At 36.5% G+C, this 25,912-nt stretch overlaps 1 protein-coding gene across 2 annotated transcripts in view; it reads right to left on the bottom strand.

The window, feature by feature from the left end:
* Nucleotides 1–25,912, bottom strand: part of CLPX (caseinolytic mitochondrial matrix peptidase chaperone subunit X) — a 54,443-nt gene that overhangs the window by 3,191 nt on the left and 25,340 nt on the right. Inside the window, exons 5-13 of one of the 2 annotated variants that reach the window (XM_037833686.1) lie at nucleotides 24,190–24,349; nucleotides 22,382–22,423; nucleotides 18,820–18,996; nucleotides 18,263–18,427; nucleotides 17,341–17,429; nucleotides 16,218–16,382; nucleotides 3,120–3,419; nucleotides 1,411–1,503; nucleotides 60–166 (exon numbers count right to left, since the gene is read on the bottom strand). In XM_037833686.1, the coding sequence (XP_037689614.1) occupies nucleotides 60–166; nucleotides 1,411–1,503; nucleotides 3,120–3,419; nucleotides 16,218–16,382; nucleotides 17,341–17,429; nucleotides 18,263–18,427; nucleotides 18,820–18,996; nucleotides 22,382–22,423; nucleotides 24,190–24,349 (1,298 nt within the window). The remainder of the gene's footprint in view (nucleotides 1–59; nucleotides 167–1,410; nucleotides 1,504–3,119; nucleotides 3,420–16,217; nucleotides 16,383–17,340; nucleotides 17,430–18,262; nucleotides 18,428–18,819; nucleotides 18,997–22,381; nucleotides 22,424–24,189; nucleotides 24,350–25,912) is intronic. The other variant, XM_037833687.1, reaches the window with a different exon arrangement.

The following is a 25,912-nucleotide window of genomic DNA, read 5'->3' as shown; positions in this document are numbered from 1 at the left end:
TAGAAATAAGGAGTTGATCTTAAATTTTAGATCTGTTCTGGCTTGACAATATACTTTACCGGATGTATCCTGGTTCCTTTTTTCCTTCTACTACTTCTTTGTCAACCTCCACGCATACAATGTCAGAATTGGGGACTTCAAACATTGGTTCCAGTAACAGCTTTTCCTAAAGAGATAAAAAGTGATGAATTACATGGAACGTACAAAATACTTGTATTCTTAAGCCACCAACTGAATTCATTCACTGAACAAATATTACTGAGTCCCTAATTCTGTGCCAGGGACTGAAACATGCTAAAAAAGTCAATATAAGAGCTTTGTTATTCTTCATATTAAATCAGCTTCTAATAAATTCAGAGAGAAGTCACTCTATAAGGGAAAACTATCTGTCATTCTGCCTACTTTGATAAACATGGTCACGCATCAGACTCAGGTGTTCCTCAGAAGCATTACCTGGCTTTACTGAGCAAGTCAACTGGTAATCCTTACTTTAAAACTGTTTAGTCCTAAGTCACCTCTGCCAAGGTCTTCGTTTTGACCTATGACTTCAAATAAGCATTTGTCTGAAGTGCTGCAGTAGATCTAAAGTTGTTACCTTTAGAAAACTAGAGGTAGAGGCTGGGTTATATTCCAACCAAAGGAAAATTCTGGTTGAGTACCTCAAAATTCCTAAAAATGTCAACTATATCATCTACTCTTCTAGTTTACATGTTTATAAATCTGTCCCTTACAGGTAACACCTGATGTCCACGACCTCCTCAGAAAGTATATTCTCAAACTGTCTGTGATAAATGTGTAGTTCCAATTAAAAAGGCCTATTGAGATGAGAGAGTGATATTTAACTGAAATCCTTTAAAGGGAGCAGGAACAAATGCTTATTTTCGGAGCACAAGGGGAAAACAGTAACCTACTGTATAGTCAGACTTGGGGAGAAGGGGAGAGAACTCTAAAGAAGTGAGAAGGTGTGGAAGGAAAATAGTCTGGGTCCCTAGGATGTGCAACAAAATAAAAATAATGAGTTCACAGCATGCAGAAGAATTTGGGGGTAAGGTGTCATGGTCTCTATAACTTAATTACAAACAAACAAGAATAGGGATTTCAACAGGCCTGTGAAGGGGCTCTGAAGCTTATTCAAAAGACCCACATAGCATTTTCAGAAATTCTCTTTCCCATGATCCTGATTTTCTCTATTTCATTAATTATATTATGTGTATATCTTTGTTGTAAAGTTCCTTTTTAGAATGGAGCAATATATAAACATCTATGACCAAAATGTCAACAACAACAACAACAAAAAACTACCCAACCTTATGCCAACTCTCTGGATATAGTTCCAAAAGAAAACCATGGAGGCTTAATATTCCCAAAATTCAGACCAGGAAATCTAGTTTTTGTATAACACCAACTTACCATTATGGACCGAAGGCCTCTTGCACCTGTTTTCCGTTCTAGTGCCAGTTTGGCTATAGCTTTCAAAGCATCCTCAGTAACATTCAGTTCACACTACAAATACATTCAAAAGAAAGGAGAACTTACATAATCATCATGATATTTTTCTAATATAGTATTTAACCTATTAACTTATATTGAGCATTACTGGTCTTCTTAGAATCACAGAACTTTAGAACTAAAAGGGACAAATGCCCTGAATTTACAGATAAGGAAATAAGCTCCAAGGTTAAGTAAGCAGATTCACTGATAATCAGAAACACAGATAGGGTCAGAATCTACGTCTTGACTGACCCTACCCCCAATCCCCCCCATTCAGACATAGACTTTTTCACAAAAAAAAAACTTCATTGGGTCCCTACTACATTTTAAAGAGTGTTACTAATCACATCCCATAGAACAAAGGTAAAACTTCAGACAAATCTTTCTAAATTACCACAAAGTTTAAAATAGTAGAGTTGAAATTGAGAATTTAATATCCAAAAAAAGATCAAAATACTTTGGAACATCAAATTTCACAAGATGCCGATATTAAACAACTGTTGCTATTAATTACTACCTCCAGCAAATATAAAATTTAAGTGAGGAAATTATCTTTCATGGTGCTTCAGAACCTCGCTTCAAGAAGCACTTGTTTTTATCAGTTAACCTGAAGGGATGAGTACTATGAATCATGTTTGTACTAAACCTTTGAAGATTTTTTTTTTTAGATTAACACAGACTTTCCAAGACTGTATTTAATGTTTATTGAACCCCTACATGCTTATACATTAGAGACTAAATGATGAAGTAGACACCATCTCTTGCCTTCAAGGAACTTACAGTCTATTGAACAGTGACAGATTAGTGTTACAGAGCATTTACAGCACAGTTTATGCACATGATGCTAAGGAAGCACCAAAGTGAGGGCCTCTAATAAGACTAGAGGACAACTGAAGGATTTTAAGCAGGGGAGAAATAGCATTAGCTTTGTGTTTATTCATCCAATGAATACTTGTTAAGAACTTAATATTTATCTGCAGGGCACTATGCTCAATAATTTAAAAATGACCACTCTTGAAGTAGAAGATGATATTTTGGTGATGTTAGTCAGAGATCACACTTGAGGCAGGGGACCAATTAGGAACCAAATATATATAGGTCAAAGTGAAGAATGATAAAGGGACTTGACTTGAAGTAGTGGCAGTGGCACTGGAGAGAAGGGGACTCAGAGACACTAAGCTCATAAAATCCAAAACATGTGATATCTGATTGGATATGTAGGTTACAGTGACCTCCAAGCTTCTGGTTGCAGAGAAGTAGAAATGGGGGCTAATAAAACTTCACTTAGACATAAGTATGTAAAAGTATACACAGTATGTCACAACGAAAGCATTTAGAATATCAAGACTTGGAGTAGATGGGGATTGGCTGCTGGCATCACTTATCTCTATAAATAATGTCCTTGGGCTTTATGCTTTAATGACCATTTTAATTAGGAAAAAATAAAACCTACTCCTAATGTTCTAATGTAACATAATGTGCCTTCCCTGAATCTTAGCTCTACATTTAGTGAGGAACAGGCTAGTACTCCAGAGAAACAGGATGGCTTTTTAATTTGTTAGGTTAATTAATGCAGAATTTCAAAAGCAAGAAAAATATAACTCAAGTATAAAAAATAAAAATCTAACCTTATCCATGCTGAATAAGGCCTGGTACTGAGGAATAACAGCATTACGTGGCTCAGTTAGTATTTGTACAAGTGTTTTCTCATCTAGGCTATGCAAAGGAACTACCACAGGCAACCGTCCCACGAACTCAGGAATCATGCCAAATTCAATGAGATCTCTGGCTTCCACATGACGTAATAATCGATCTTTTTCTTCAATGTCTTGATGAGTATTTGATTCACCACTTCGATTGGCAAGGTCTGCAGCAGCTGCAGCCCTTCTGCCTTTCCCCAGATTAGATGGTGTTCCAAATCCAAGATACTGCCAAAGAAATGATGCATATTAAAACAGAATGAATTTGCAGGTAGGTATTCAAACAGAATTTAAAATATAATGTGTAAAAAAAATTAAAATGTGATAAATCTGGAAATAAGGCATATTTAGAAAAGATGTAGTTTAACACATTCTACCATGAGGTTAAGAAACCTGATACGGTTTTTCCTAAATAGATGTGAATATGACCCAGCAATCCCACTTCTAGGTATATACCTAAAAAAATTCACAGGAGGGACCCAAAAAGATATTTGTACATGAATATTCATAGCAGCATTAATCACAATAGCCAAAATGTCCATTAACAGATGAATGGACAAACAAAATGTGGTATATACATATAATGGAATATTATCCAGCCTTAAAAAGGACTGAAGTTCTGATACATGCCACAACATAGATGAGCCTTGAAGATATCATGCTGAGTGAAATCAGCCAGACAGAAAAGAACAGCTATTGTATGATTTCGCTTAAATGAAGTGAATATGCAAATTCATTGAGATAGAAAGTAGAATAAGGCTACCAGGGGTGGGGTGGGAATAGGGAAAGTGGAGGAATGGGTTGTTAATACTTAATGGAGCAGGGTCTCTGAGGTGATAGAAAAGTTTGGTAATGGATGCTGTTGATGGTAGCACAACATTGTGAATGTGATTAATGCCAATGAATTCTATGCTTGGTTTGGTTGAAATGGGAAATCTTTTGCTGTATATATGTTACCACAATTTTAAAAAAGAGACTAAAAGAGATGATGACAATTAAATGCAATACATGATCCTAGACTGGATCAAATAATGAAGGAGAAAATGCCCAAAAGGACACTAGGACAACAGAAAACATTGGGATATAGATTATATACCTCATATCAATGTTAAACTTTTTTGAACTTGATAATTATAATTAATGTAGTTACAAGTGAGTATCTTTGTTCTTAGGAAATATACATGGAAGTATTAAATGGTAAAAGAACATGATGTATGCAACCTACTCACAAATGTTTATCTAGCCAGCTAGATAAAATGATATAACAAATAGAGCAAAATGTTACAAGTTGGCAAATGTGGATATCTGGGTAGTAGGTATATTGGAGTTCTCTATTATTTTTGCTTTCCTGTAAGTCTGAAATTATTTCAATATAAAAAGTTAAAACAAAAAAGCTGTGAAAACTTCACACACAGCATAACTAAAATAGGAAAATCCTAATTAGTATTAATGAAGTACATTAGCCCTCAGCAGGAGAAATATACTAGAAGTCATTTCCAAGCAAATGAGGAACAATAATTAGCAACTCAAAAGACAAGGAGTGTCTAATTTAGAAGAGCAAACTCTAATTAGCTTTTCTAAGACAAGGAGAAGAGTGTTTAGGAAGGAAAGATAGACTATTTTAACTCATAAACTGTACCAACAGGAATAACTTAATTATGAAGGATAAAAGAGAAAAAGTTTCATTTCTATGTTTTTTTTTTTGTTTTACCACTAGTTTACCTGATTCATTAAGCAATCATCTGAATCTGTTTTATTCTACATATACTATAGAGAGTATATTTACATATGCCAGGAAGGATAAGAACAATTCTAAAGCCTTTTAATTTAATTTAACTTTTTTTGTGTGTGCTTTTTCTTTTTTTTTTAAATTTTATTTTGAAATAAATTCAGACTTACAGGAACAGTTGCAAAAAGAATACAAACCCCATACACAGAACTCCAGCATACCCCATCCCCCTCCACTGATACCCAGATCCAGCAACTTTAACATCCTGTCACGGTAAACACAAAGAAATTATCAGAGAATATGACCATAGAGATGAAAGGTAGAGTATGGGATACTAGAAGTGGGGTAAGGGGCAATGGAGAGTTAAGTAATGAGTGTAGGGTTGCTGTCTGAGGTGAAGGGAAATTTCTAGTAATTGATGGTGGGAAGATGATAGCATTACATTCTAAATGTGATTAATCCCGCTAATGGAATGCTAGGGAGGGGGTGGATTTTGAAGATTTAGGCTATATATATGTTTCCACAATTGAAAAATAAAAGACAGTCTAAATTCAACCTTTTTTAGGTTCTAAAGAATTGGGGTAGCTGGTGGTGGATACCTGAAACTATTAAACTACAACCCAGAACCCATGAATCTCGAAGACAGTTGTATAAAAATGTAGCTTATGAGGGGTGACAGTGGGATTGGGAATGCCATAAGGACCAAACTCCACTTTGTCTAGTTTATGGATGGATGTGTAGAAAAGTAGGGGAAGGAAACAAACAGACAAAGGTACCCAGTGTTCTTTTTTACTTCAATTGCTCTTTTTCACTCTAATTATTATTCTTGTTATTTTTGTGTGTGTGCTAATGAAGGTGTCAGGGATTGATTTAGGTGATGAATGTACAACTATGTAATGGTACTGTAAACAATAGAAAGTACAATTTGTTTTGTATGACTGCGTGGTATGTGAATATATCTCAATAAAATGATGATTAAAAAAAAAAAAAAAAAAAAAGACAGTCTAAATAGATGACAATTAAAAGCCAAGAATGATCCTGGATGGGATCCGAGGATGGAGGACAGGAGGCCTAAAGAGACACAGTTGGGAAATAAGAAAAAAAATGGAAATATAGAATGTAAGCTTTGTATCAATGTTGAATTTCTTGAACTTCCTAGCTGCACTTAATGGGATTGCATAAAAGAATGTTCTTGTTCATGGGAATTGTATATGTGAACTATAGTGTTTGTTCAAGGATGAGTGCAGCTTGCTCTCATATGTTCAGAAGACAGAGCAATAGATCGATGATAGGGAGGGAGGGAGGCAGGGATGCAAAGAAATGGCAGTGTGACAGTATGTTAAAGTTGATGGATCATGGTAACAGGAGGGGGGACATGGGATGCTGTGTATGGGGTTTGTATTGTTTCTGCACTGTTCCTGTAACTTTGAATTTATTTCAAAATAAAATTTAAAAAAATGAAAAAAAAAAAAAAAAACATCCTGTCACACCACCATTTTTTCTTTCCCTCCCTCCCTCCCTATCATCCACCATCTATTGCTCTGTCTTCTGAACATATGAAAGCAAGCTGCACACATCCTTGAACAAATAATATAATTCACATATACATTTCCCATGAACAAGAACATTCATTTACGCAATCACATTAAGCGCAGCTAAGAAGTTCAAGAAATTCAACATTGATACAAAGCTTACATTCTATATTTCATTTTTTTCTTATGTCCCAACTGTGTCCCTTTGAGCCTCCTCTCCTCCATCCTCAGATCCCATCCAAGATCATCCTTGGCATTTAATTGTCATTATCTATTTAGACTGTCTTTTTTTTTTTTTTTTTTCAATTGTGGAAACATATATACAGCATAAATCTTCCCATTCCAACCCCTCCCAAGCATTCCGTTAGTGGGATTAATCACATTCACAACGTTGCAATGCTGTTACCTTCCCACCATCCATTACTAGAACTCTCCCCTCACCCCAAACAGAAACCCTACACTCATTTCTTATTAATTCCCCAATGCCCCTTTCCCACTTCTAGTAACCCATACTCTACTTTTCATCTCTATGATCATATTCTCTGATACTTTCTTTGTGTTTACCATGGGGCTTAAATTTAACATCTTAAATCTGTAACAATCTTGTTTTCTTTGATACCAACTTAAATAGGACATACAAACTATGTTCCTACACTCCTCCATTCCCCCTTTATGTAGTTCTTGTCAAAAATTATATATTTTATTATTGAGTCCAAAACCACTGATATATCATTATACTTTATGTCTTTTAGATCCTGTAGGAAATAAATAGTGGAGTCACAAATCAAAAATACAGTAGTATTGGTATTTATATTAACCATGTGATATATACTGGAAATCCTTATTTCTTCATGTGGTTTCAGTCAATTGTTTAGTGTCCCTTCCTTTCAGCCTGCACAGTTCCCTTTAGCATTTCTTATCGGACTGATTACTGGTGATGAAGTCCCTCAGCTTTTGATTATTCGGGAATGTTTTCATCTTCCCCTCATTTTTAACCTCCAGGTGTTTGTGAATTTTCTAAGTCTCCGATGGTTATTGACTTCTATTTGTATTCCATTGTGGTCAGAGAATGTGCTTTGAATATATTCATTTTTTTAAATTTATTGAGGCTTGTTTTATGTCCCAGCATATGGTCTATTCTGGAGAAAGCTCTGTGATCACTAGAGAAGAATGTGTATCCTGGTGACTTGGGATGTAATGTCCTATATATGTCTGTTAAATTTCTCTATATCTCTCTCTCTTTTCTTTGTTTCTCCATCAGTAGGGCTCCCTTTAGTATCTGAACTAGGGTAGGTCTTTTATTAGCAAAATCTCTCAGCATTTGTTTGTCTGTGAAAATTTAAGCTCTCCCTCAAATTTGAAGGAGAGTTTTGCTGGATACAGTATTCTTGGTTGGAAATTCTTCTCGCTCAGAATTTTAAATATGTCATGCCACTGCCTTCTCGCCTCCATAGTGGCCGCTGAGTAGTCACTACTTAGTCTTATGTTGTTTCCTTTGTATGTGGTGAACTGCTTCTCTCTTGCTGCTTTTAGAACCTGCTCTGTCTCTTCAATATGTGACAGTCTGATCAGACTATGTCTTGGAGTGGGTTTATTTGGATTTATTCTATTTGGAGTTCGCTGGGCATTTATTTGTATATTTACATTGTGTAGAAGGTCTGGGAAGTTTTCCCCAACAATTACTTTGAATACTCTTTCTAGACCTTTACCCTTCTCTTCCCCGTGTGGGACACCAATGAGTTTTAAATTTGGATGCTTTATTTCATCTATCACATCCCTGAAATCCATTTTGATTTTTTCTATTTTTTTCTGTATTCTTTCTTTTGTTCTTTCATTTTCCATTCTGTGTTTCTCGAGGTTGCTGAGTCATTATTCAGCTTCCTCTAGTCTTGTACTATGAGTATCCAGACTCTTTTTAGCTTGGTCAACAGTTTCTTTTACTTCCATAAGATCATCTACTTTTTTATTTACTCTTGCAATTTCTTCTTTATGCTCTTCTAGGCTCTTCTTCACATCCTTTATATCCTGTGCCATGCTATCGTTGTTTGTCTTTAGTTCTTTGATTAATTGCTCCAAGTAGTGTATCTTCTCTGATCTTTTGATTTGGGTGTTTGGGTTTGGGTTATCCATATCATCTGGTTTTTTCACATTCTTTAAAATTTTCTGTTGCTTTTGGCATCTTGGCATTTGCTTTACTTGAGAGGGTTCTTTTAAGATATGAAGGATTATTGAAACACCAATCTCTAATTTGTCCGAGCTACAGCTTGGTGGCGTACACTTTCTCTAACTAACCAGCAGATGGCGTCCGCGAGTCACCTATTCCCTTTAAGTCAGTTCTCCCCAACTTTGTCTTTGTAGTGTGTGGGGGTCTGATTCTTGTGGGGTTCAACTGGTGCACCAAGTTTGAGTGTGTTGTTGGTGCTGTCCGCCCAGAATGTGGGGCGTGTATCTGGGCAGTTAGGGAGGCAGGGCAGCTTTAATAATCAAACCTCCCAGGGGTTCCTGGAGATTTAAGGCTGTTCCAAGAGCCTAAACCTTCAGTTTGGTCTCGTCACAGGTTGTCTCTGCCACTGACCCACAAGTCCTTGGTATTGGCGTATGGTCCCTGGGATTTCCAAGTGGGTCCCTCTTCCCAGCCATGCCCTTCTTAGGGCCTCTGCTGAGGGATGGCTGTGCTATGTCACAAGTGCGCACCATCCCTCAAGGGAAGTTCTGGGCAGCCGGGCTGTGCAGGGGCATTCCCAGCCTGCTGTAAGGATGGCTGAATGGGGCGTGTTAATTTCCCCCTTGTCACAGAGCTCCACCTTCCCAGCTCGGGGACAATTAGCTATGGGTGCACTAAAGGCTACTGTCTACGCCCGATACCATGGCGTGTGATCATGTTGCTGGAAACACTTCCTGTCACACTGGGTTTCTTGGCGCGACTCTGGGCTGTGGCTCCTGCGCTCGGCAGGAGCATTCCCAGCCCGCTGTGAAGATGGCTGCAAGGGGCGTGGTTTTCTCCCCCTCCTGGCTAACCTCTATCTTCCTTGCTGAGAGACAATTAGCAGCAGGTGTACGAAAGGCTATCTTCCATGCCAGATATTGAGGTGTTAGCACACCCTGTTCCTGCTGCGCTTCACTGTGTGGTTCTCACTGCCATATCTGCAGCCGCTTTCGGGTTTTTTTAAAAAAGAACTAGTCCACCTCCAAACGCCAACCCATGGTTTCCCCACACCGCAGCATGGCTGCTGGACATTCACCAGGCTCACTCACTTGTTTCCGAACCCAGACTACTGCTTTCACCAAGTGTACCGTCCCTATGGATGTAGCAGACCTTGTCCAGCTGGTGCATTGCTGGAACTGGTGTTCTGGGTCACCTTCTGGCTTTAATCTAGTATTTTTCACGGAGGTGTTTTTTTGCCCTGTCTCATCTAGCCACCATCTTACGTTCTCCTCTGTCAAGCCTTTTAATTTTAAGTATTACCAAAATACTTTTGAGGCAAAGGTCCTGATCACACCTGCATTCTGTAAGCTACATCTTAATAGGAAGATCAACTTTTAAAACCTAATATATAACTCATTAGTCAAGATTTAAAATTATAAAATAATATTCTTTACATCAAAGTGCTAAATAATATCAAATGGGTTTTCTACCTTAATGAAAATATTGAAAATACATTTTAGAACTGGAATCTGTTACTTATAGAATTAATGGGCTGGCAGCCAATCAGAGGTTGCAGCAGGCACGCATGCAGAGGCGACGGCTATGCCTGAGGCCTGAGGAGGCTTCCTTGTCGCAGGCTTCGCCTGGGGTGCACCTTGGGCCTGGTGTGTTTCCTGCAGCTCTAGGACTGGCATGGACAGGACTGGATGTGACCTTCTGCCTGAAATATCTCACAAACTTTAGAAGTATCAGTGCACACCTGAGAGTTCAAGAGTTTAAGAGAAATGCCAAGGGGCCCCAAGGATTGTTGACCAGAGAGAAGATACCAACCCTGAGAGGAAGGAAGACATCTAGTCTCTGAAACCATGACTGTTCCCAGGTGTGAGGCACACCTGGAAATGTCTGGTCAGGCTGTGCTCTACCCAGGCTGTAACCTTCCCAGCTTCCCTGTCCTGATCCATAAAACAGAATGGAGAAATTCCCTGAAGGACCTGGAGAAGAGGAGAGCAGATTTGCAGGCCATGGCAGAGAGCAGAGCTGCACTGCAGGTCCTGGTGGAGGGTGGCAGTGTGGCCCTGCGAGTGAGGCTGGGCATGCTGGGTGCCGGCTATGGCCACATGTGCACCTGGAACAAGGAGTGATGTGACACCCTTATGGTACATGTCTGGTGCTGCCTAGGCCATTCACTCCTCTCCTTTCCCCTATTTAAGCTAACACAGCTTTGGTCAGAATTCCAAATCCTATTCTCTGCCTGTTGGAAGGACTTGGACTTCTTGTTCATGAATAACATCATTAGATGATATATTATACTTTTGAAAAGATATGCACAGGACAGACAAAGAAAATGGTGTAATAGAGAGGAGTGGAAGCTAGTCAGTCCCCCTGGAACAACTAATAAATAACCAGGAACAAATAGTAAATAATCTGGAATAACTGCTGGGGGACAACCATAACTGTCCATTCATCATACATCAACCTGAATTGGGAGGAATGCCCAAGATCGCAGCATAAAATCTGTAAGTAAAACTGCAGATCTGAGTTGGGAGTCCCCTCCCCCCATGGCCCAAACTGCAAAGCAGCGCCCAAGAGCAGCACTCTCTGAACAAGTGAATATAGCTCAGCTGAGCTCCAACTGCAGTTTTAATTAGCAAGCCATGAATCCCCAACAAGCAGACAGAGGCTTTTGGTGGAAAGGCACCTTGGAGAGCCAGAGGAGGGGGAGCCCAGAGGACTCGGTGCTGTCTCTGGCCAACGGGTGAAAATGAGAGGTGCCACAGACTGAAGGGTGTCTTTCTGTCCCTTTTTCAGCTCAGTGGAGAAAGCCTCAGTCATTTTCAATTCCCAGGTCTCAGACGCAGACAAGGGTGGGGATAGCAGAGTCAGAGTTGATTCAAATGCAAATGACCTCTCCCAAGGGGGTATATCTTCCCTAAGTGGAAAGAGGTGTTGCCAAGCTCTACTACCCGCCTTCCTTTCAGAATGAGACCCCAGAGTCTGGGGGAAAACAGCCATGGGCCACATCTCTTACACAAGTCAGGAGTGAGAGGCTGACAGGCGCCACTGTCTGGGCAGGAAAGCACAATGACTTAGGGCTTCACAGGGTGTACCTATTTTCTACAACACACCCTCAGGGAGACCTGAAACTACTGCCTTCTTCCAAGACTTGAGCCTGTTCTGGTCTAGGAAACCTGACTGGGATAACCAAGGAGGCTAGATGCCCAGACAACAGAAAACTACAACCTACACTAGGAGGAACAAAGTTAAGTCTCAGTCAAAGGAACAAACTTACACTTCAACTGAGATACAGGAATTTAAACAACTAGTGCTGGACCAATTCAGAAAGTTTAGGGAAGATATGGCAACAGAGATGAAGTGTATCATGAAAACACTGGGTGTACATAAGGTAGATACCAAAAGTTCGAAAAAACTGACAGAATCTATGGATATGAAAGGCACACACATGAGATGAAGGACACAATGGAGACACACAACAGCAGATCTCAAGAGGCAGAGGAAAACACTCAGGAACTGGAAAACAAGGTACCTGAAAGCCTACACACAAAAGAACAGATAGAGAAAAGAATGGAAAAATATGAGCAACGTCTCCGGGAACTTAAGGACAAATCGAAATGCAGGAATGTACGTGTCATGGGTGTCCCAGAAGGAGAAGTGAAGGGAAAAGGGGCAGAAGCAATAGTAGAGGAAATAATCAATGAAAATATCCCATCTCTTATGAAAGATATAAAATTACAGATCCAAGAAGCGCAGTATACCCCAAACAGAACAGATCTGAATAGGCCTACACCAAGACAGTTAATAATCAGATTATCAAACATCAAAGATAAAAAGAAAATCCTGAAAGCAGCAAGAGAAAAGCAGTCCATCACATACAAAGGAAGCTTGATAAGACTATATGCAGATTTCTCAATAGAAACCATGGAGGTAAGAAGGAAGTGGGGTGATATATTTAAGATACTTAAAGATAAAAAACACTGACCAAGAATCTTATATCCGGCAAAACTGTCCTTCAAATATGAGGGAAAGCTTAAAATACTCTCTGACAAACAGACAATGACAGAGTTTGTGAACAAGATACCTGCTCTACAGGAAACACTAAAGCAACACTACAAACAGAAAGGTAAAGACAGGATTGAGAGGTTTGGGAAACAATTTTGCGAGATAGTAGTACAGCAGTGTAAGTACACTGAACAAAGATGACTGTGAGTATGGTTGAAAGAGGAAGGTTAGGAGCATGTGGGACACCAGAAGGAAAGAGGAAAGATAAGGACTGGGACTGTGTAACTCAGTGAAACCCAGAGTGCTCAACGATTGTGATAAAAGGTACAAATATGTTTTTACATGAGGTAGAACAAATGAATGTCAACATTGCAAAGTGTTAAAAAGGGGGTGGTATTGGGGGAAAAATACAACCAATACAAACTAGAGACTATGGTCAACAGGAACACAGGGGAAGGGTATGGGACTCTTGGCATGGGTAATACTGTCTGACTCTACTCTACTTTAGTTTAATGCTATCTTTCCTTTTGTTGCTTCCTAGATGTCATGTTTTGTTTTGTTTTGTTTTTTCTCTTACTCCTGTCTCTCTACCTTCTTTGACTCTACCCCCTGCTTTGTGGAAGAAATGGAGATGTCGTTATACAGATAGAGGCAATGGTGGTGAATACATAAATACATGACTATACAGGGAACCATCGATTATTTACTTAGGACAGAATGTATGGTGTGTGAACAAAACTGTCTTAAAAAATAGGTTGATGAAGGAACCTTGAGGGCACTATATTGCGTGAAGTAAGACAGACACATAAGGACAAATATTGCAGTGTCTCACTGATATGAACTAATTATAATATGTAAACTCATAGACAAGAAATGTTAAGTTTTCAGGATACAGAATGAGGCTAAAGAATGGGGAGCAGTTGCTTATTTGAGCAGAATGTTCAACTAGGGTGAACTTAAATGTTTGGAAATGGACAGAGGTGATGATAGTACGTTGTGAGAATAGCTAACAGTGCTGAATGGTGTGTGAAGGTGGTATAAAGAGGAAGCGCAGAGTCACGTATGTTACCAGAAGGAAAGCTGGAGGTTAGAAGGTGGGAATGTATAAAACAGTGAATCTTGTGGTGGGCAATGTCCTTGACTAAATGTACAAATATTAGAAATATCTCTCACGAACTAGAGCAGATGTATGACACTATAACTAGAAGTTAATAATAGAGGGGCATATAGGAGAAAATATATACTTATTGCAAACTATATTCTACAGTTAGTAGTATTTTAACATTCTTTCATCAACAGTAACAAATGTACTATTCCAACACTATGAATCAGTAACAGAGGGGGGGTGGTTAGGGGTATGGGAGGATTTGAGTTTCCTTTTTTTGTGTGTCTTTATTTCTTTTCTGAAGTAATGAAAATGTTCTAAAAATTGAAAAAAAATTAACTGTAGTGCTGGATGCACAGCTGTATGATGATACCATGGACAACTGATTGTACACTTTGGGTTGCTGAATAATTGTATGGTATGTGAACAATCTCAATAAAAAAAGATATTCACAGTGTCTCCACTAAAAAAAAAAAAGAATGGACCACCAAGAAAAATATACTGATGACTGCACTACAACATCTTTCACTTTCTAACCAGAAACCAAATTCTTTTACTATCATAAATAATGATCACACCTCTCATTTATCAGGTACTAAATATGTGCCAGGCATTGTACTAAGTATTTTACATATATAGTTCATGTGATCTTTGCAACAAGTCTATGAAGTAGGTTCTATTATCATTCACATTTTACCAAACGAAGAGAACAGGCTTAGAGAGGTTAAGATGCGTTAAATAACAAAGTCGGAATTCAAACTCAGATCTGTTTGCCTTCAGAACTGAAACTTAACCACTATTAATAATCAACTTTTCCAGTAAAGGTAGGTAAGAACTATAAAGGGAAGTCCCTTAAAACCCAGATTATGATGTTGCAGGGTTTATCCAAAAGGTGAACTGTGAAAATGGAGATACTAATTTTTTGTAGCCAAAATTAATTTTGTAATACTGTAAAATGGAGTAGTGCCTATGAAACAAGCAGCCCTGTAAGAAAATTATCCATTTGTGTCTCAAATCACTACTAAACATTCTAATAAAATCACGGTTTGGGGTTGCATACATCAACCCATGAGTTAAAATAATTTAAATTTTAGAAATAACATATAAGGATGACATCAAAGAAGAATGCTAACTTTGAGACAGAAGGCTGTGTATCTAAGGTATATGAATCTTGCTTCAGTCAACAAAAAAGAGCTATATTCCAGGTAATAGAAGATTTAATTTTTGACATGTCATACAGCTTTTGTCAAAAGTACAAGGGAAATACATGATATCTGAGAGGATGGCCTAAATAAAAACTCTATTCCTCTGATTCTCTAGGCTGTGTACCTGCAATTAGTACATCAGAAAGCAAATACTTCATTATTTCATTATTAATTATTAATCATTAATTATTTCATTTAAATTATTTAATTTAATAATTTAAACATTTACTAGGCATTTATTTTTGTGCCGGGCACTGTGCTAAACATCAAGAATATAAATCTGAAGACAGCCTCTACCCTAAAGGGGCTTATTTAGAGGGAAAACACATGAGAGTATTAAAATATCATAGGTGCAGTGATACGTGACTGTACAGGGCACCATGACAGTGGAAAGGAGGGGGAAGATCTATGTACTGAGGATGGAGGGTAGGGAGATGACTATGAAAGGATTCATAGAACTAACTAATTATTTAACAGTCTAGTCTTAAAAGATGAACAGGTATCTGCCAACTGGACTGTGGTACGGGAAGTCATGATCAAAGGCAATAAGAATAAAACTTAGGACTAAAAAAGGTTTCCTGTAGTTGGAAAACAAACACATTATTTAATATTGTACCCTTGACTTTCAATGAGGGCTGATAAAAGCAACAGCCACATGTATGATTTCAATCCTCTATAAAATCACTGTTGAAGAGGTCTTTTATGTCCCTTTTCAAAAAGATCCGTGTGACAAAGTCCTCTTTTTACTGCCAGGAAACTCAGCATCTCCTGAAGACCTCATATACCTCCTCTTTCAGGTAATTAAGAACTAGACCTCATGATTTCCCCCTCCTAACTAAACTAAATGGGGTGATTTAATTTCCACTAAGTCAGAACTATGACCTAAATTGTCATTTGGCATGTTTCTGATCTTTTTCAAACATTACTTTTAACTGTTCTGTTCTACAGGTTTCCTGCTTCAAATCCTTCTTAGATGTCTTAATTATAAATAAATATCAGAACATGGTCCCTGCCTTTCATTACAGAATTTCAAAAATAAGGTTATCTCTCTCTTTCTCTCACACATACATGCACCCAAACATACACACACCTAAGAAAGAAATAATAAATCTTCCAGTTTACTACTCTGAAATTTAAAAAATCACTAGGTATATATTTCTGATGTCCTCTAAGAAAATCCAACTCTTAAAAATCTACAACTGGCAGCCAGCTAGATAAGAGAACAGAAACTGTCCATCCTCTGTAATTTCAAATGCTCCTTGTCCTGCTAGTAACCCCTAAGAAAAACTTACCTTTTCATTTTTCCTCCGGCTGATGATTCTGTCTAAACCATTGAAAGCACCAGATGCAACAAACAGAACGTTTGTTGTATCAACTTGTACTGTTTCTCCACGAAGCCTGCGGGAATTCTTCTCTGGAACATTGACTATGGTACCTTCTAGTAGTTTTAATAAGCCCTAAATAAAGAATAAATGATTTATCGCATCATCATGTAAGGACATTGATTACACTTAAGATAATGGGATTCAATGGAGAAAACAATATGTGGTTTTGGTCAATGAGCATAACTAAAGAAAATGCTCAATTTCCACAACTAACATGAAAATGTAATGCACTTATCACATTAATAATCCATAAATTTATTTGGAATGGTTACAGGATTCTTAGTGTACAAAAACTCAGGGAAGAGTCAACCTGAGTGGTTGTTTTTGATGGTAAGGACATTCATTATTCTTTAATGACTCTATAAGATATTCTCATGGTAGGAACATTCAAAATTTGAAAATAGCTGAAAACTTATTCTCACATAAATTAAAATTCTATTCTACTCATAGTATTAAATTGGGGAATACCTATATTTTGAGATGCCTTATAAAAAAATTATCCAGCACATTTTATAAATGTGATCATATTCCTCTCTCTGTGTCAAAGAAACTGAAGCAGTTTTCCTCACCCTTTAGTTTGTCATAATTAGTTGGCCAATACATCATTTTGACTTCAATTATGACTCTGCAAGGAATGAAATACTATTTTATACCTATCTTCTAACTAAGTGGAAGGAACGAGAAACATGTACGTAGTTCATTCGTATCTAGTTAAAACCAGAGATTTCTTCGAGTCCTCTAGAAATACAGCTGGGCCTTTAAGGAATAAAAACAACCAGGAATAAATTTCATCTTTTCTGTTCTCAAAATATTTTTTTATTTCCTAAGAAAGGAAATACTTTGAAATTTAAAATAGCCAACAACAAGTTTCTTTTAGGATTTGAATTACTTTAAAATGGTATGTGAAGTTTGCGGTGAGAAAAATAAACAAAACAGAATCTAATTGAATGTGAAATCAAACGTACAATATTGGGAGGTTGATGTATTCCCTTCCTTTTAGTGGGCTTGAACAAAATATTCAACTGCTTACTTGCTGAACGCCTTCTCCACCTACATCCCGTAACTGATGAATGCCTGGCACACTGCCAATCTTATCTACTTCATCCAGAAAGACAATTCCTATAATTTAAGGAGGATTCTATTTATAATGTGAAAAAGTTATACACAAGATAACCTCATCTTTAAACGTCTAGGTAGCTAGAAAGCAAGGTTATTCAATATTTCATACTTAACATATGCAATGACTTGATATTATAAAAATACACTGCTCTCTCTCCCATTCATCATTTTGTACAAATGTTTTATAGCTTATTTTATAGAATATCATTCGGGTTTGATAACCAAATCTCTTTGACAGTAGTTATCTACCCAACTAATGTTTCCAGGTTCTTTATTTTTGGGAAGCTGGAACAGAGATATAGTGTGGAAGCAGGTATAGCATTTGCAGTACGGCACTAGCAAAATTTTAGCTTACTTTCCCACCTATCTTCTTGTCTTAAAGGAATATGAACGGGAAACTGTCAAACTCTTCATGTCAACAAGGACAAATGATAGATGGGGAGAGGAAAAATGTAGCACCTGTGATATACTACAGGTCAATAGGCTAAAGTTTCTATACTCATACTTCTCTCTCCTGATCTTGGCCCCGACCCTGCTCCAACCCCAGCATTAGGAGTCTGGAGGGAGTCAGCAGAAGAAAAACAATCATAGTATTAAGCACCTGAAAGGATAGCAGTTTGGCCTGCTTTCATCCTAGCTGTCCTCTTAGTGACAATACAACAAAGCAAACTGGATGGCTGTTAATCAGTGTGTTAGAAAGTATATAACATAAGTACTTTCATACAGAATTACAGAATTTTAGACCCTAACTCAAAATAAGAATTATATTACCTATTAATATTAGAGCGCTTCCCCAATAGACTGGGGACAGATAAGCTATGCCGAAAACATACCTTGTTGTGCTTTTTCTACATTATAATTGGCATCTTGGAGCAGTTTGGCAATCACAGATTCAATATCTTCACCTACATATCCAGCCTGAGTCAAGGTTGTACAATCACAGATAGCAAAAGGGACATCAAGGCATTTAGCTAGAGTTTGCGCCAGCAGGGTTTTACCTACAAATAGAAACAGTAAGTAAAAGTTTACTAAAAATAAGTTGGCACACAAATTTTCCACAAAAATGCCAAATAAATTAAATTTAGTAGTATTTAATAAAAAGTTGCTAACTACTACTACTACATCATTTCTTTACTATTATCGAGCTCTTGTTATGCGCTACTTATTTTTATTATTCCTGTTAAGATGTTAAAGATCGATCTAAGGGCAACACCAATACCTTAAATTCAGCTTGACGCCTATGCAGGAACACTGATAATGTATCCCTAAGATTGGCCTTAGATTTTCTTCTAAAGAGCCAGAATCTCCCAATCACAAGAACAAAGGATACAGACTCATTTACATTCTATTTTTAAAAATGAATACTAAGTTTTCTCAGGAAGTTATTTACCTGACCCAGTTGGTCCAAGCAGCAAAATATTACTTTTTTCAAGTTTTATGTCATCATGAGAAGAATCCAGTACTTCACCTCCTCGTTTTTCCTGAGGTATTTGCTGATTGACCTGTTGCTGCACTGATGCTCCTAAAGCATTACCATGTGGACTAATTCCAGCAATCTGAAGCAATTCTGAAAAAATGCCAAAGGAATTTCTACAGTTTTATTTTAATTCACTTGAAAAAATATCCAATAAAACCTTACATTTAAAACCAAGAGCCTATTTACAAAACTTTAAATATTTTGACATGCTGTCTTAACTACAAAGGAAGAAAACATCGAATAATCTAGTGACAAAATGTAAAACACAATGATTATACTTGTGTAAAAAATGTAAAAAGAAATGTCCCTGCATGTAACAGAAGGCAGTAAAAAAGGAAAACTGCGCAAGGAGTTGGAAAGCTTTAGCTTTAGTCCTTCCTTTGTCTCTAAATAGTTGTATGATCTTGGGCGAGTCATATAAACTTTGTGTTTCGGTTTCCTAATCAACAAAATAGCAGTAACACTTGTCTTACCATTTCAAATATGTCGTTAGAAGGTGTAAGAACAAAATGCAATTCATTTGGAGGTACTTAGAAAAACAAAATGCATTATTATTTTATTTGTTTCAGTACAAAGGGAAAAAACACTGAACTGAGAATCTGGGAACTTTGGTTCAGTCAAGGTTCTGTCACTGCGTAGCTGTGTGACCATAGTTAATCACTCAAATTCCCTGGACCTGCTTCCTTGCATGTAAAGTGAAAATACTGAAATGGATGACCTCTACAGTGTCTTCCACATCTAAAAATGATTCTGTGAGTCTACCAGAGAAACAAAATATGGTACATCTCACTATCCTCGGCCCTACGTGAATCTCTGATTTTATAGGCTCTCAAGTGGATCCTTATAGTTCCTCTAGTAGAGATACAACAATTAATTAGATAGGATATGAAATTGCTGGCAAAGTACTAGTTTAACAGCTTAGTACCTACAAAAATGAATCTTTATTCTTGCTCTCTCTTGTCTGAGGGAAACAATCCAATAGTCTTTTCAGATTATCCAGATTTGTAAATATCTGGTTCTCAGCATCTGATACATATGCGATCATATCATACTTGTTTATATTTTCTGAATTTATTATTTTTAGGTTATTTCGGATAAATGAATTATGAATATCAATTCTTTGCAATGCATTATTTTAATCAAATCAATAGACAGAATAATAGTTAAGCAGACTATTATTATGGTCTTATCCATCTACCCGTCACTTTCTTAGGGTCATACTTAAGGTAAAGGACTTCCTATTTATCAAAAACAGAAGCATTCAATAAACACTTGAATTCAATGAAATTTCGCTAAACTTGAGGGTTATTGATTAGTGAATAATTCACAATGCTATGTCTCATTATAATTCACAGCAAGTAAGGAAGTGTAGACTCCTGTGACTTCAGTTTGTTAGCTAGCTGTAACCAGCAACGTTTTTTTTTATGTCAGCAAAATCTACTTAGGAGTTGTGACAATATAGGAAGGGGCTTGGTTCAAGTTTCGCTCTGCCCAATAGGGAAAAAATGATTTAGGGGATAATTTGAACAAAATTGCAGTGGAATCTCACACTACATGTATTTAACTAAATAAGAAGCACAAATTACTCTGTGTGCCATTCCATTTTGTAAGGGTATGTCCCAGAGTAAACTTGAGATGACTCTCCTGCTCTTTCAATTAGTCTCCATTCCTGCAATATCTCTCACTGTATCTAGCTTACTACATTGAGAAAGAAGGACTACAAGCAAGAAGGCTAACATGGCGGTTAGGTACACAGAGCTCACCACCAAATTATTTAAAATTTCTATGCTTCAGTTTTCTCATCTGTAAAATGGGAGTGAAAGTAACAGTTTCTATCTCGCAGGATTTGGGAAAGATTAAAGAAATTAATAAATAAAAAATGCTTAGAACAGTGCCTGGCAATAGTTCTACAAGTACTAAAGAAGAATTTGTTACTATTATTGCTATTATTCTTACAGCAGAGCCCTTAAATGGAAGCCAACTATTTTACCTGGTGTTCAATCTAATAAATAACATTATGTTACAATGATGTACACTTTTTCTTACTAAAAGCAGTATTTGGGTCTCTAATGTGATTTCCAAAGAGATATTCAAGAATAATTTTGATTATATATGATTTTGGCTTAATGCCCTAACTTTAGAACCTAAAACCCCACATAGGAGAAGAATGAATTGTCCATAAAAATAAATTCTATTTAAGCATTCAAAATATTCATTTCCAAGTTAATCAATATAATTACAAATTGCTTTTAGCCTAAGTTTTAAATATTTTTACTTGTTAACATTTAAATTATACCAAATCACTATAAATATTACATAATGTTTCTTCCAAATATTCACTATAGACTTTTTTCTTTTCTAATTCATCTTAATTTCACCAGTCATCAGCCTAAGTTTATGAGTACTGTACTTACTGTATATGTGATTATATTTCTGGCTTATAAATATAAATTATACATGTACCTAAAAGTTTATTACTTTGATCTTTTATATTCTTATATGCAACTATTTTAGTGCATTTACTGCATTTAATTTCACTATGCATGGTACAGAATTTTCATACAATTTAAAATAACTAGGGATGACAATTTTATTCCATGTAATAAATCTCAGGTAAGAGTTGGTAAATGAGTTATGTTCTCTCTGTATACAGACAGAGAGAAACAGACAGAGTGCAATTCAAATCATGGATATATAATACTGCTTGCTTCAAAGGTGTATATAAAAGTATCAAACTTGGCAGTGAAAATTTTTCATGCTTTATTATTTGTTTATTATTTGATTTGTTTATTATTCTATTTACTGAAACAGAAGGCCATGTGAATCCTTCTATGATACCCCTGGAATCTTTACTCTCTGTGAAGTTTCTACATCCACCTCCAAAGGAAAAGGTGTAAGACATCAAAATGGTCGCTCACAGTCATGTATCAGGTCCTTCCTCAGCCACCGTCACACTGTCTGATACTTAAAAGGATAACCCAGGGCTGGAAACAGTGTGTTGGGGGGGGCTTATTCAAACACACACACAAAACAAACAGTGTGGTTTCTAGCAAAAAGTAGCTAGAAGAAAACCTGCCTTCCTGTCATCTATAAGCAGGCCAACTCTAATTATAGTCTGGCAAAAAATAATGTAAAATAGCAAACTACAGGTTTTTAAAAAATACAACTCCTGTTAATATGCAGGTCTCTATTTCTAGAGAAAAACAATACGTGATACTCTACAGTTCTCTAAGTAATGCTTTAAGAAATATCACAACAGAAAATTAAAATCAAATATCTGAAATAACCCAACATATACAAACTATACAAATTAGCTATGAAAAAGTGCTCCAAACTTATTTAGACAATATACATCTTTCTTGGTAATATACATGAAAACACATGTCTACAATTACTACTGCTGACACACTTCACTGATGTCAATCTTAAAAAGAATAATTTGAATTCAGAGGAGAACCAAAGAGAGGTCACTTACTTGTAAATCTGTACTCATCCTCTCGTCTTCTTATTTCTAACTCTAAGAGGATGGAAATGACAATATGAAAATACTAAATATTTGTATAGTTTGAGAGAATAAATAAGGAGTATCCCATTTCCTGCCCTTTTGCAAATATATTTAAAGGGATGTTATCATTAACATTTTTTTCAGCTTTTCATATTAAGAAAGAATCTATTGCTTCCCTTTTTCTATATTTAAAAAAAAGCTCAATGACAGCTGTTCAGTGGCTAATACTCACAGCTGTTGAATGCAAATTTGATTATCTATTTTATTGAAGACTTAATTATTTAAGTCTTATTCAATAAAATAAGACTAAAAACCCCTCACCCTATACATACCATACAACCATTTGCTCTTCTAGCACTTAGAGTAAGTATTGATTTGCTGACTTTGGATGAACCAGAAAAAATTATTTTGTTCCATAACTAGATAGCACTATTTGGACCTTACAAAAATGTAGGTTTTAAGTTAGGGTGGTCACTGCCCAGATATCCCTGAAAATTGAGACAGTGATCAAACCAGAGAGAGGAGAAGCAACAGACAAGAGGATTTAACAAAGGTTTATGAACACTGAATCTTCATATAAATATATATATATATATTTTAGTTTCTAAGGTATTTGAAGAGCTAGAAGGAAATAACTGAAATGATGGAACTGTAACCCATAACATTCTTTGAAATTTGCTCTCTAACTACTTGTTAAATCATACTTTGAAAGCTATCACTTTTATGTGTGTTATATTTCACAATAAAAAAATGTTAAAACAAAACAAAACAAATGTAGGTTCTAAGTCTTCCATTAATTATGACTACCCTTTCTAAAAATAAAGTAACTGATACACTACATAACTGTTTTGTAGTAAAGTCAAAAAGCATCTTTGTTGAAATTAGTTATTAATTTAGTAGCTACTAAAAGTAATCAACAGATGTTGATATTTTTTTAAATTTAATAGGTTGCGAATACTTAACGAAGGAGACCTCAAAGGATAAAGTGATGGCTAAAAGAACCTAAAATGATGGATTGTAGGCCTAAATCAGAAATCAGGGCTCTTTGGCCAAAAAAATGAAAAATTGAATATTTGCATTTTACTCTATTCTTAGTTGTTTTTAATAAAATCATTCTATGATATAACACATATCATTGTCCCCAGTAAGTTGAGATACACAGTACAGAATCTATCGCTAATAGGAATTGTACCTTGAGTAATTTACAAATTTGCTCTTATCCTTGCAATTCATAGCTGCAGCCCAAAGAGCAGAATGCTGGATATGCTGTGCATAGTTACCATCTCCACATAACTCTGACTCAGACATACGAAATTCTGTATCCTGAACCCAAAAGAGAGGATCTCAGAGTGGTACCTAGCACTGCAGTGATCTGTTCATGGGGAACTCATTGTAATTAAGTCTATAATTCAAAGATGACCTCTCAATGTCTACCCCAGTGGCTTTCAAGCATTCTTTCTGATAAGAAATATATTTTACTTTATGACTCAGTACCCATGTATATATAACTGAAAACAAAAGTTTCAAGAAACAATACTTACCCGAACTACAAGTTCACGCACTCTGATATTTTCTATCGTTATCTATCACATTTGGGAAAAAAAAAAGCTGTAGGCAACCTACAAAATGATTTCATGATTCACCAATAAGAAATGACCTGCATTTTGGAAAAACACTGCAGTGTACTAAAAGCATTTTAAGACCAAAGCAAGGAGTTATAAATAAAGAGTACCTCTAAGAATAATTATCTATTTTGGTCAATAATCAAAAATACTAACCTCTAGGTGTTAATGATGTTTGTTTCTCCACTTCTGCTTGTTGTCTCAGATTAGGTGGGATATTATTATATATTCTCTTATAATGATTGTAGACCGCAACTGAAAGTACCTTCTTAGCAAAGGATTGGCCAACAACATACTTGTCGAGGTAGTTGTAAATCTGAAAAATAATTAGGTATAAACAATTTACTATGAGCTAACCTAAAAAGGCACCTTAAAAAGTTATATACTGAACATATTTGCTAACAGTTTTAAATTTGAACAAAGATTCTCATTAAAAATGAAAAGCCAAAGGCACAGGAATTACATAGCAATGATTCAGAGGCGCTAAATGCAAAATGGATCAAAATACAATCAACTGTTCTCTAATTTGAGGTATTGCTATATTCTTCTAGTACTATGCCAATTTCTGTTCTATAAACAATGTCATCAATGCTAATTTTTAAAATAAAGTATTAAAGAAATTTAGAATACCTGTACATGCAATCTTACCTCTAGAGGCATCATCATTAATGTAATTCATTAAATTAAATCATTTCTATACCTATATCATATGAATAATCTTCTTCACAAAGATAATGTATTCTAAAACTACACCTTTCAGGAAAAAGCATTACATAATCAAAAGCTATTATATTACCGCTATCTGTGCATTTTAATACGAATGTTTAGTTTTTTACTCAGATATTAACTTTCAAGCTACTCATTTATCTAAATGTCTACCTAAACTTATTTTTTAATCATCATTTTATTGAGATATATTCACATACCACGCAGTCATACAAAACAAATCGTACATTCGATTGTTCACAGTACCATTACATAGTTGTACATTCATCACCTAAATCAATCCCTGACACCTTCATTAGCACACACACAAAAATAACAAGAATAATAATTAAAGTGAAAAAGAGCAATTGAAGTAAAAAAGAACACTGGGTACCTTTGTCTGTTTGTTTGTTTGCTTGTTAGTTTCCTTCCCCTATTTTTCTACTCATCCATCCATAAACTAGACAAAGGGGAGTGGGGTCCTTATGGCTTTCCCAATCCCATTGTCTCCCCTCATAAGCTACATTTTTATACAATTGTCTTCGAGATTCATGGGTTCTGGGTTGTAGTTTGATAGTTTCAGGTATCTACCACCAGCTACCCCAATTCTTTAGAACCTAAAAAGGGTTGTCTAAATTGTGCATAGGAGTGCCCACCAGAGTGACCTCTCGGCTCCTTCTGGAATCTCTCTGCCACTGAAGCTTATTTCATTTCCTTTCACATCCCCCTTTTTGGTCAAGAAGATGTTCTCCGTCCCACGATGCTGAGTCTACATTCCTCCCCGGGAGTCATATTCTACGTTGCCAGGGAGATTCACTCCCCTGGGTGTCTGATCCCACGTAGAGGGGAGGGCAGTGATTTCACCTTTCAAGTTGGCTTAGCTAGAGAGAGAGGGCCACATCTGAGCAACAAAGAGGCATTCGGGAGGAGGCTCTTAGGCACAATTATAGGGAGGCCTAGCCTCTCCTTTGCAGCAAGTCTTTCCAAGGGTAAATCCTGTGGTAGAGGGCTCAACGTATCAAACCACCAGTCACCTATGTCTGTGGTCATGTTAGCAACCATCGAGGTGGGATAGGCCAGTACCCCTGCATTCTCCACAGGCTCCTCAAGGGGGCTCTACATATTTTTTTCCTTGTTTTTCTTTTAACTTTTTTTTTTAAATCAACTGTATGAA

This window comes from Choloepus didactylus, chromosome 4 (genome assembly GCF_015220235.1).
Source record: "Choloepus didactylus isolate mChoDid1 chromosome 4, mChoDid1.pri, whole genome shotgun sequence".
NCBI lineage: Eukaryota > Metazoa > Chordata > Mammalia > Pilosa > Megalonychidae > Choloepus > Choloepus didactylus.
Note: the sequence above shows the minus strand (reverse complement) of the source record. Positions and strands in the feature narration are given on the sequence as shown.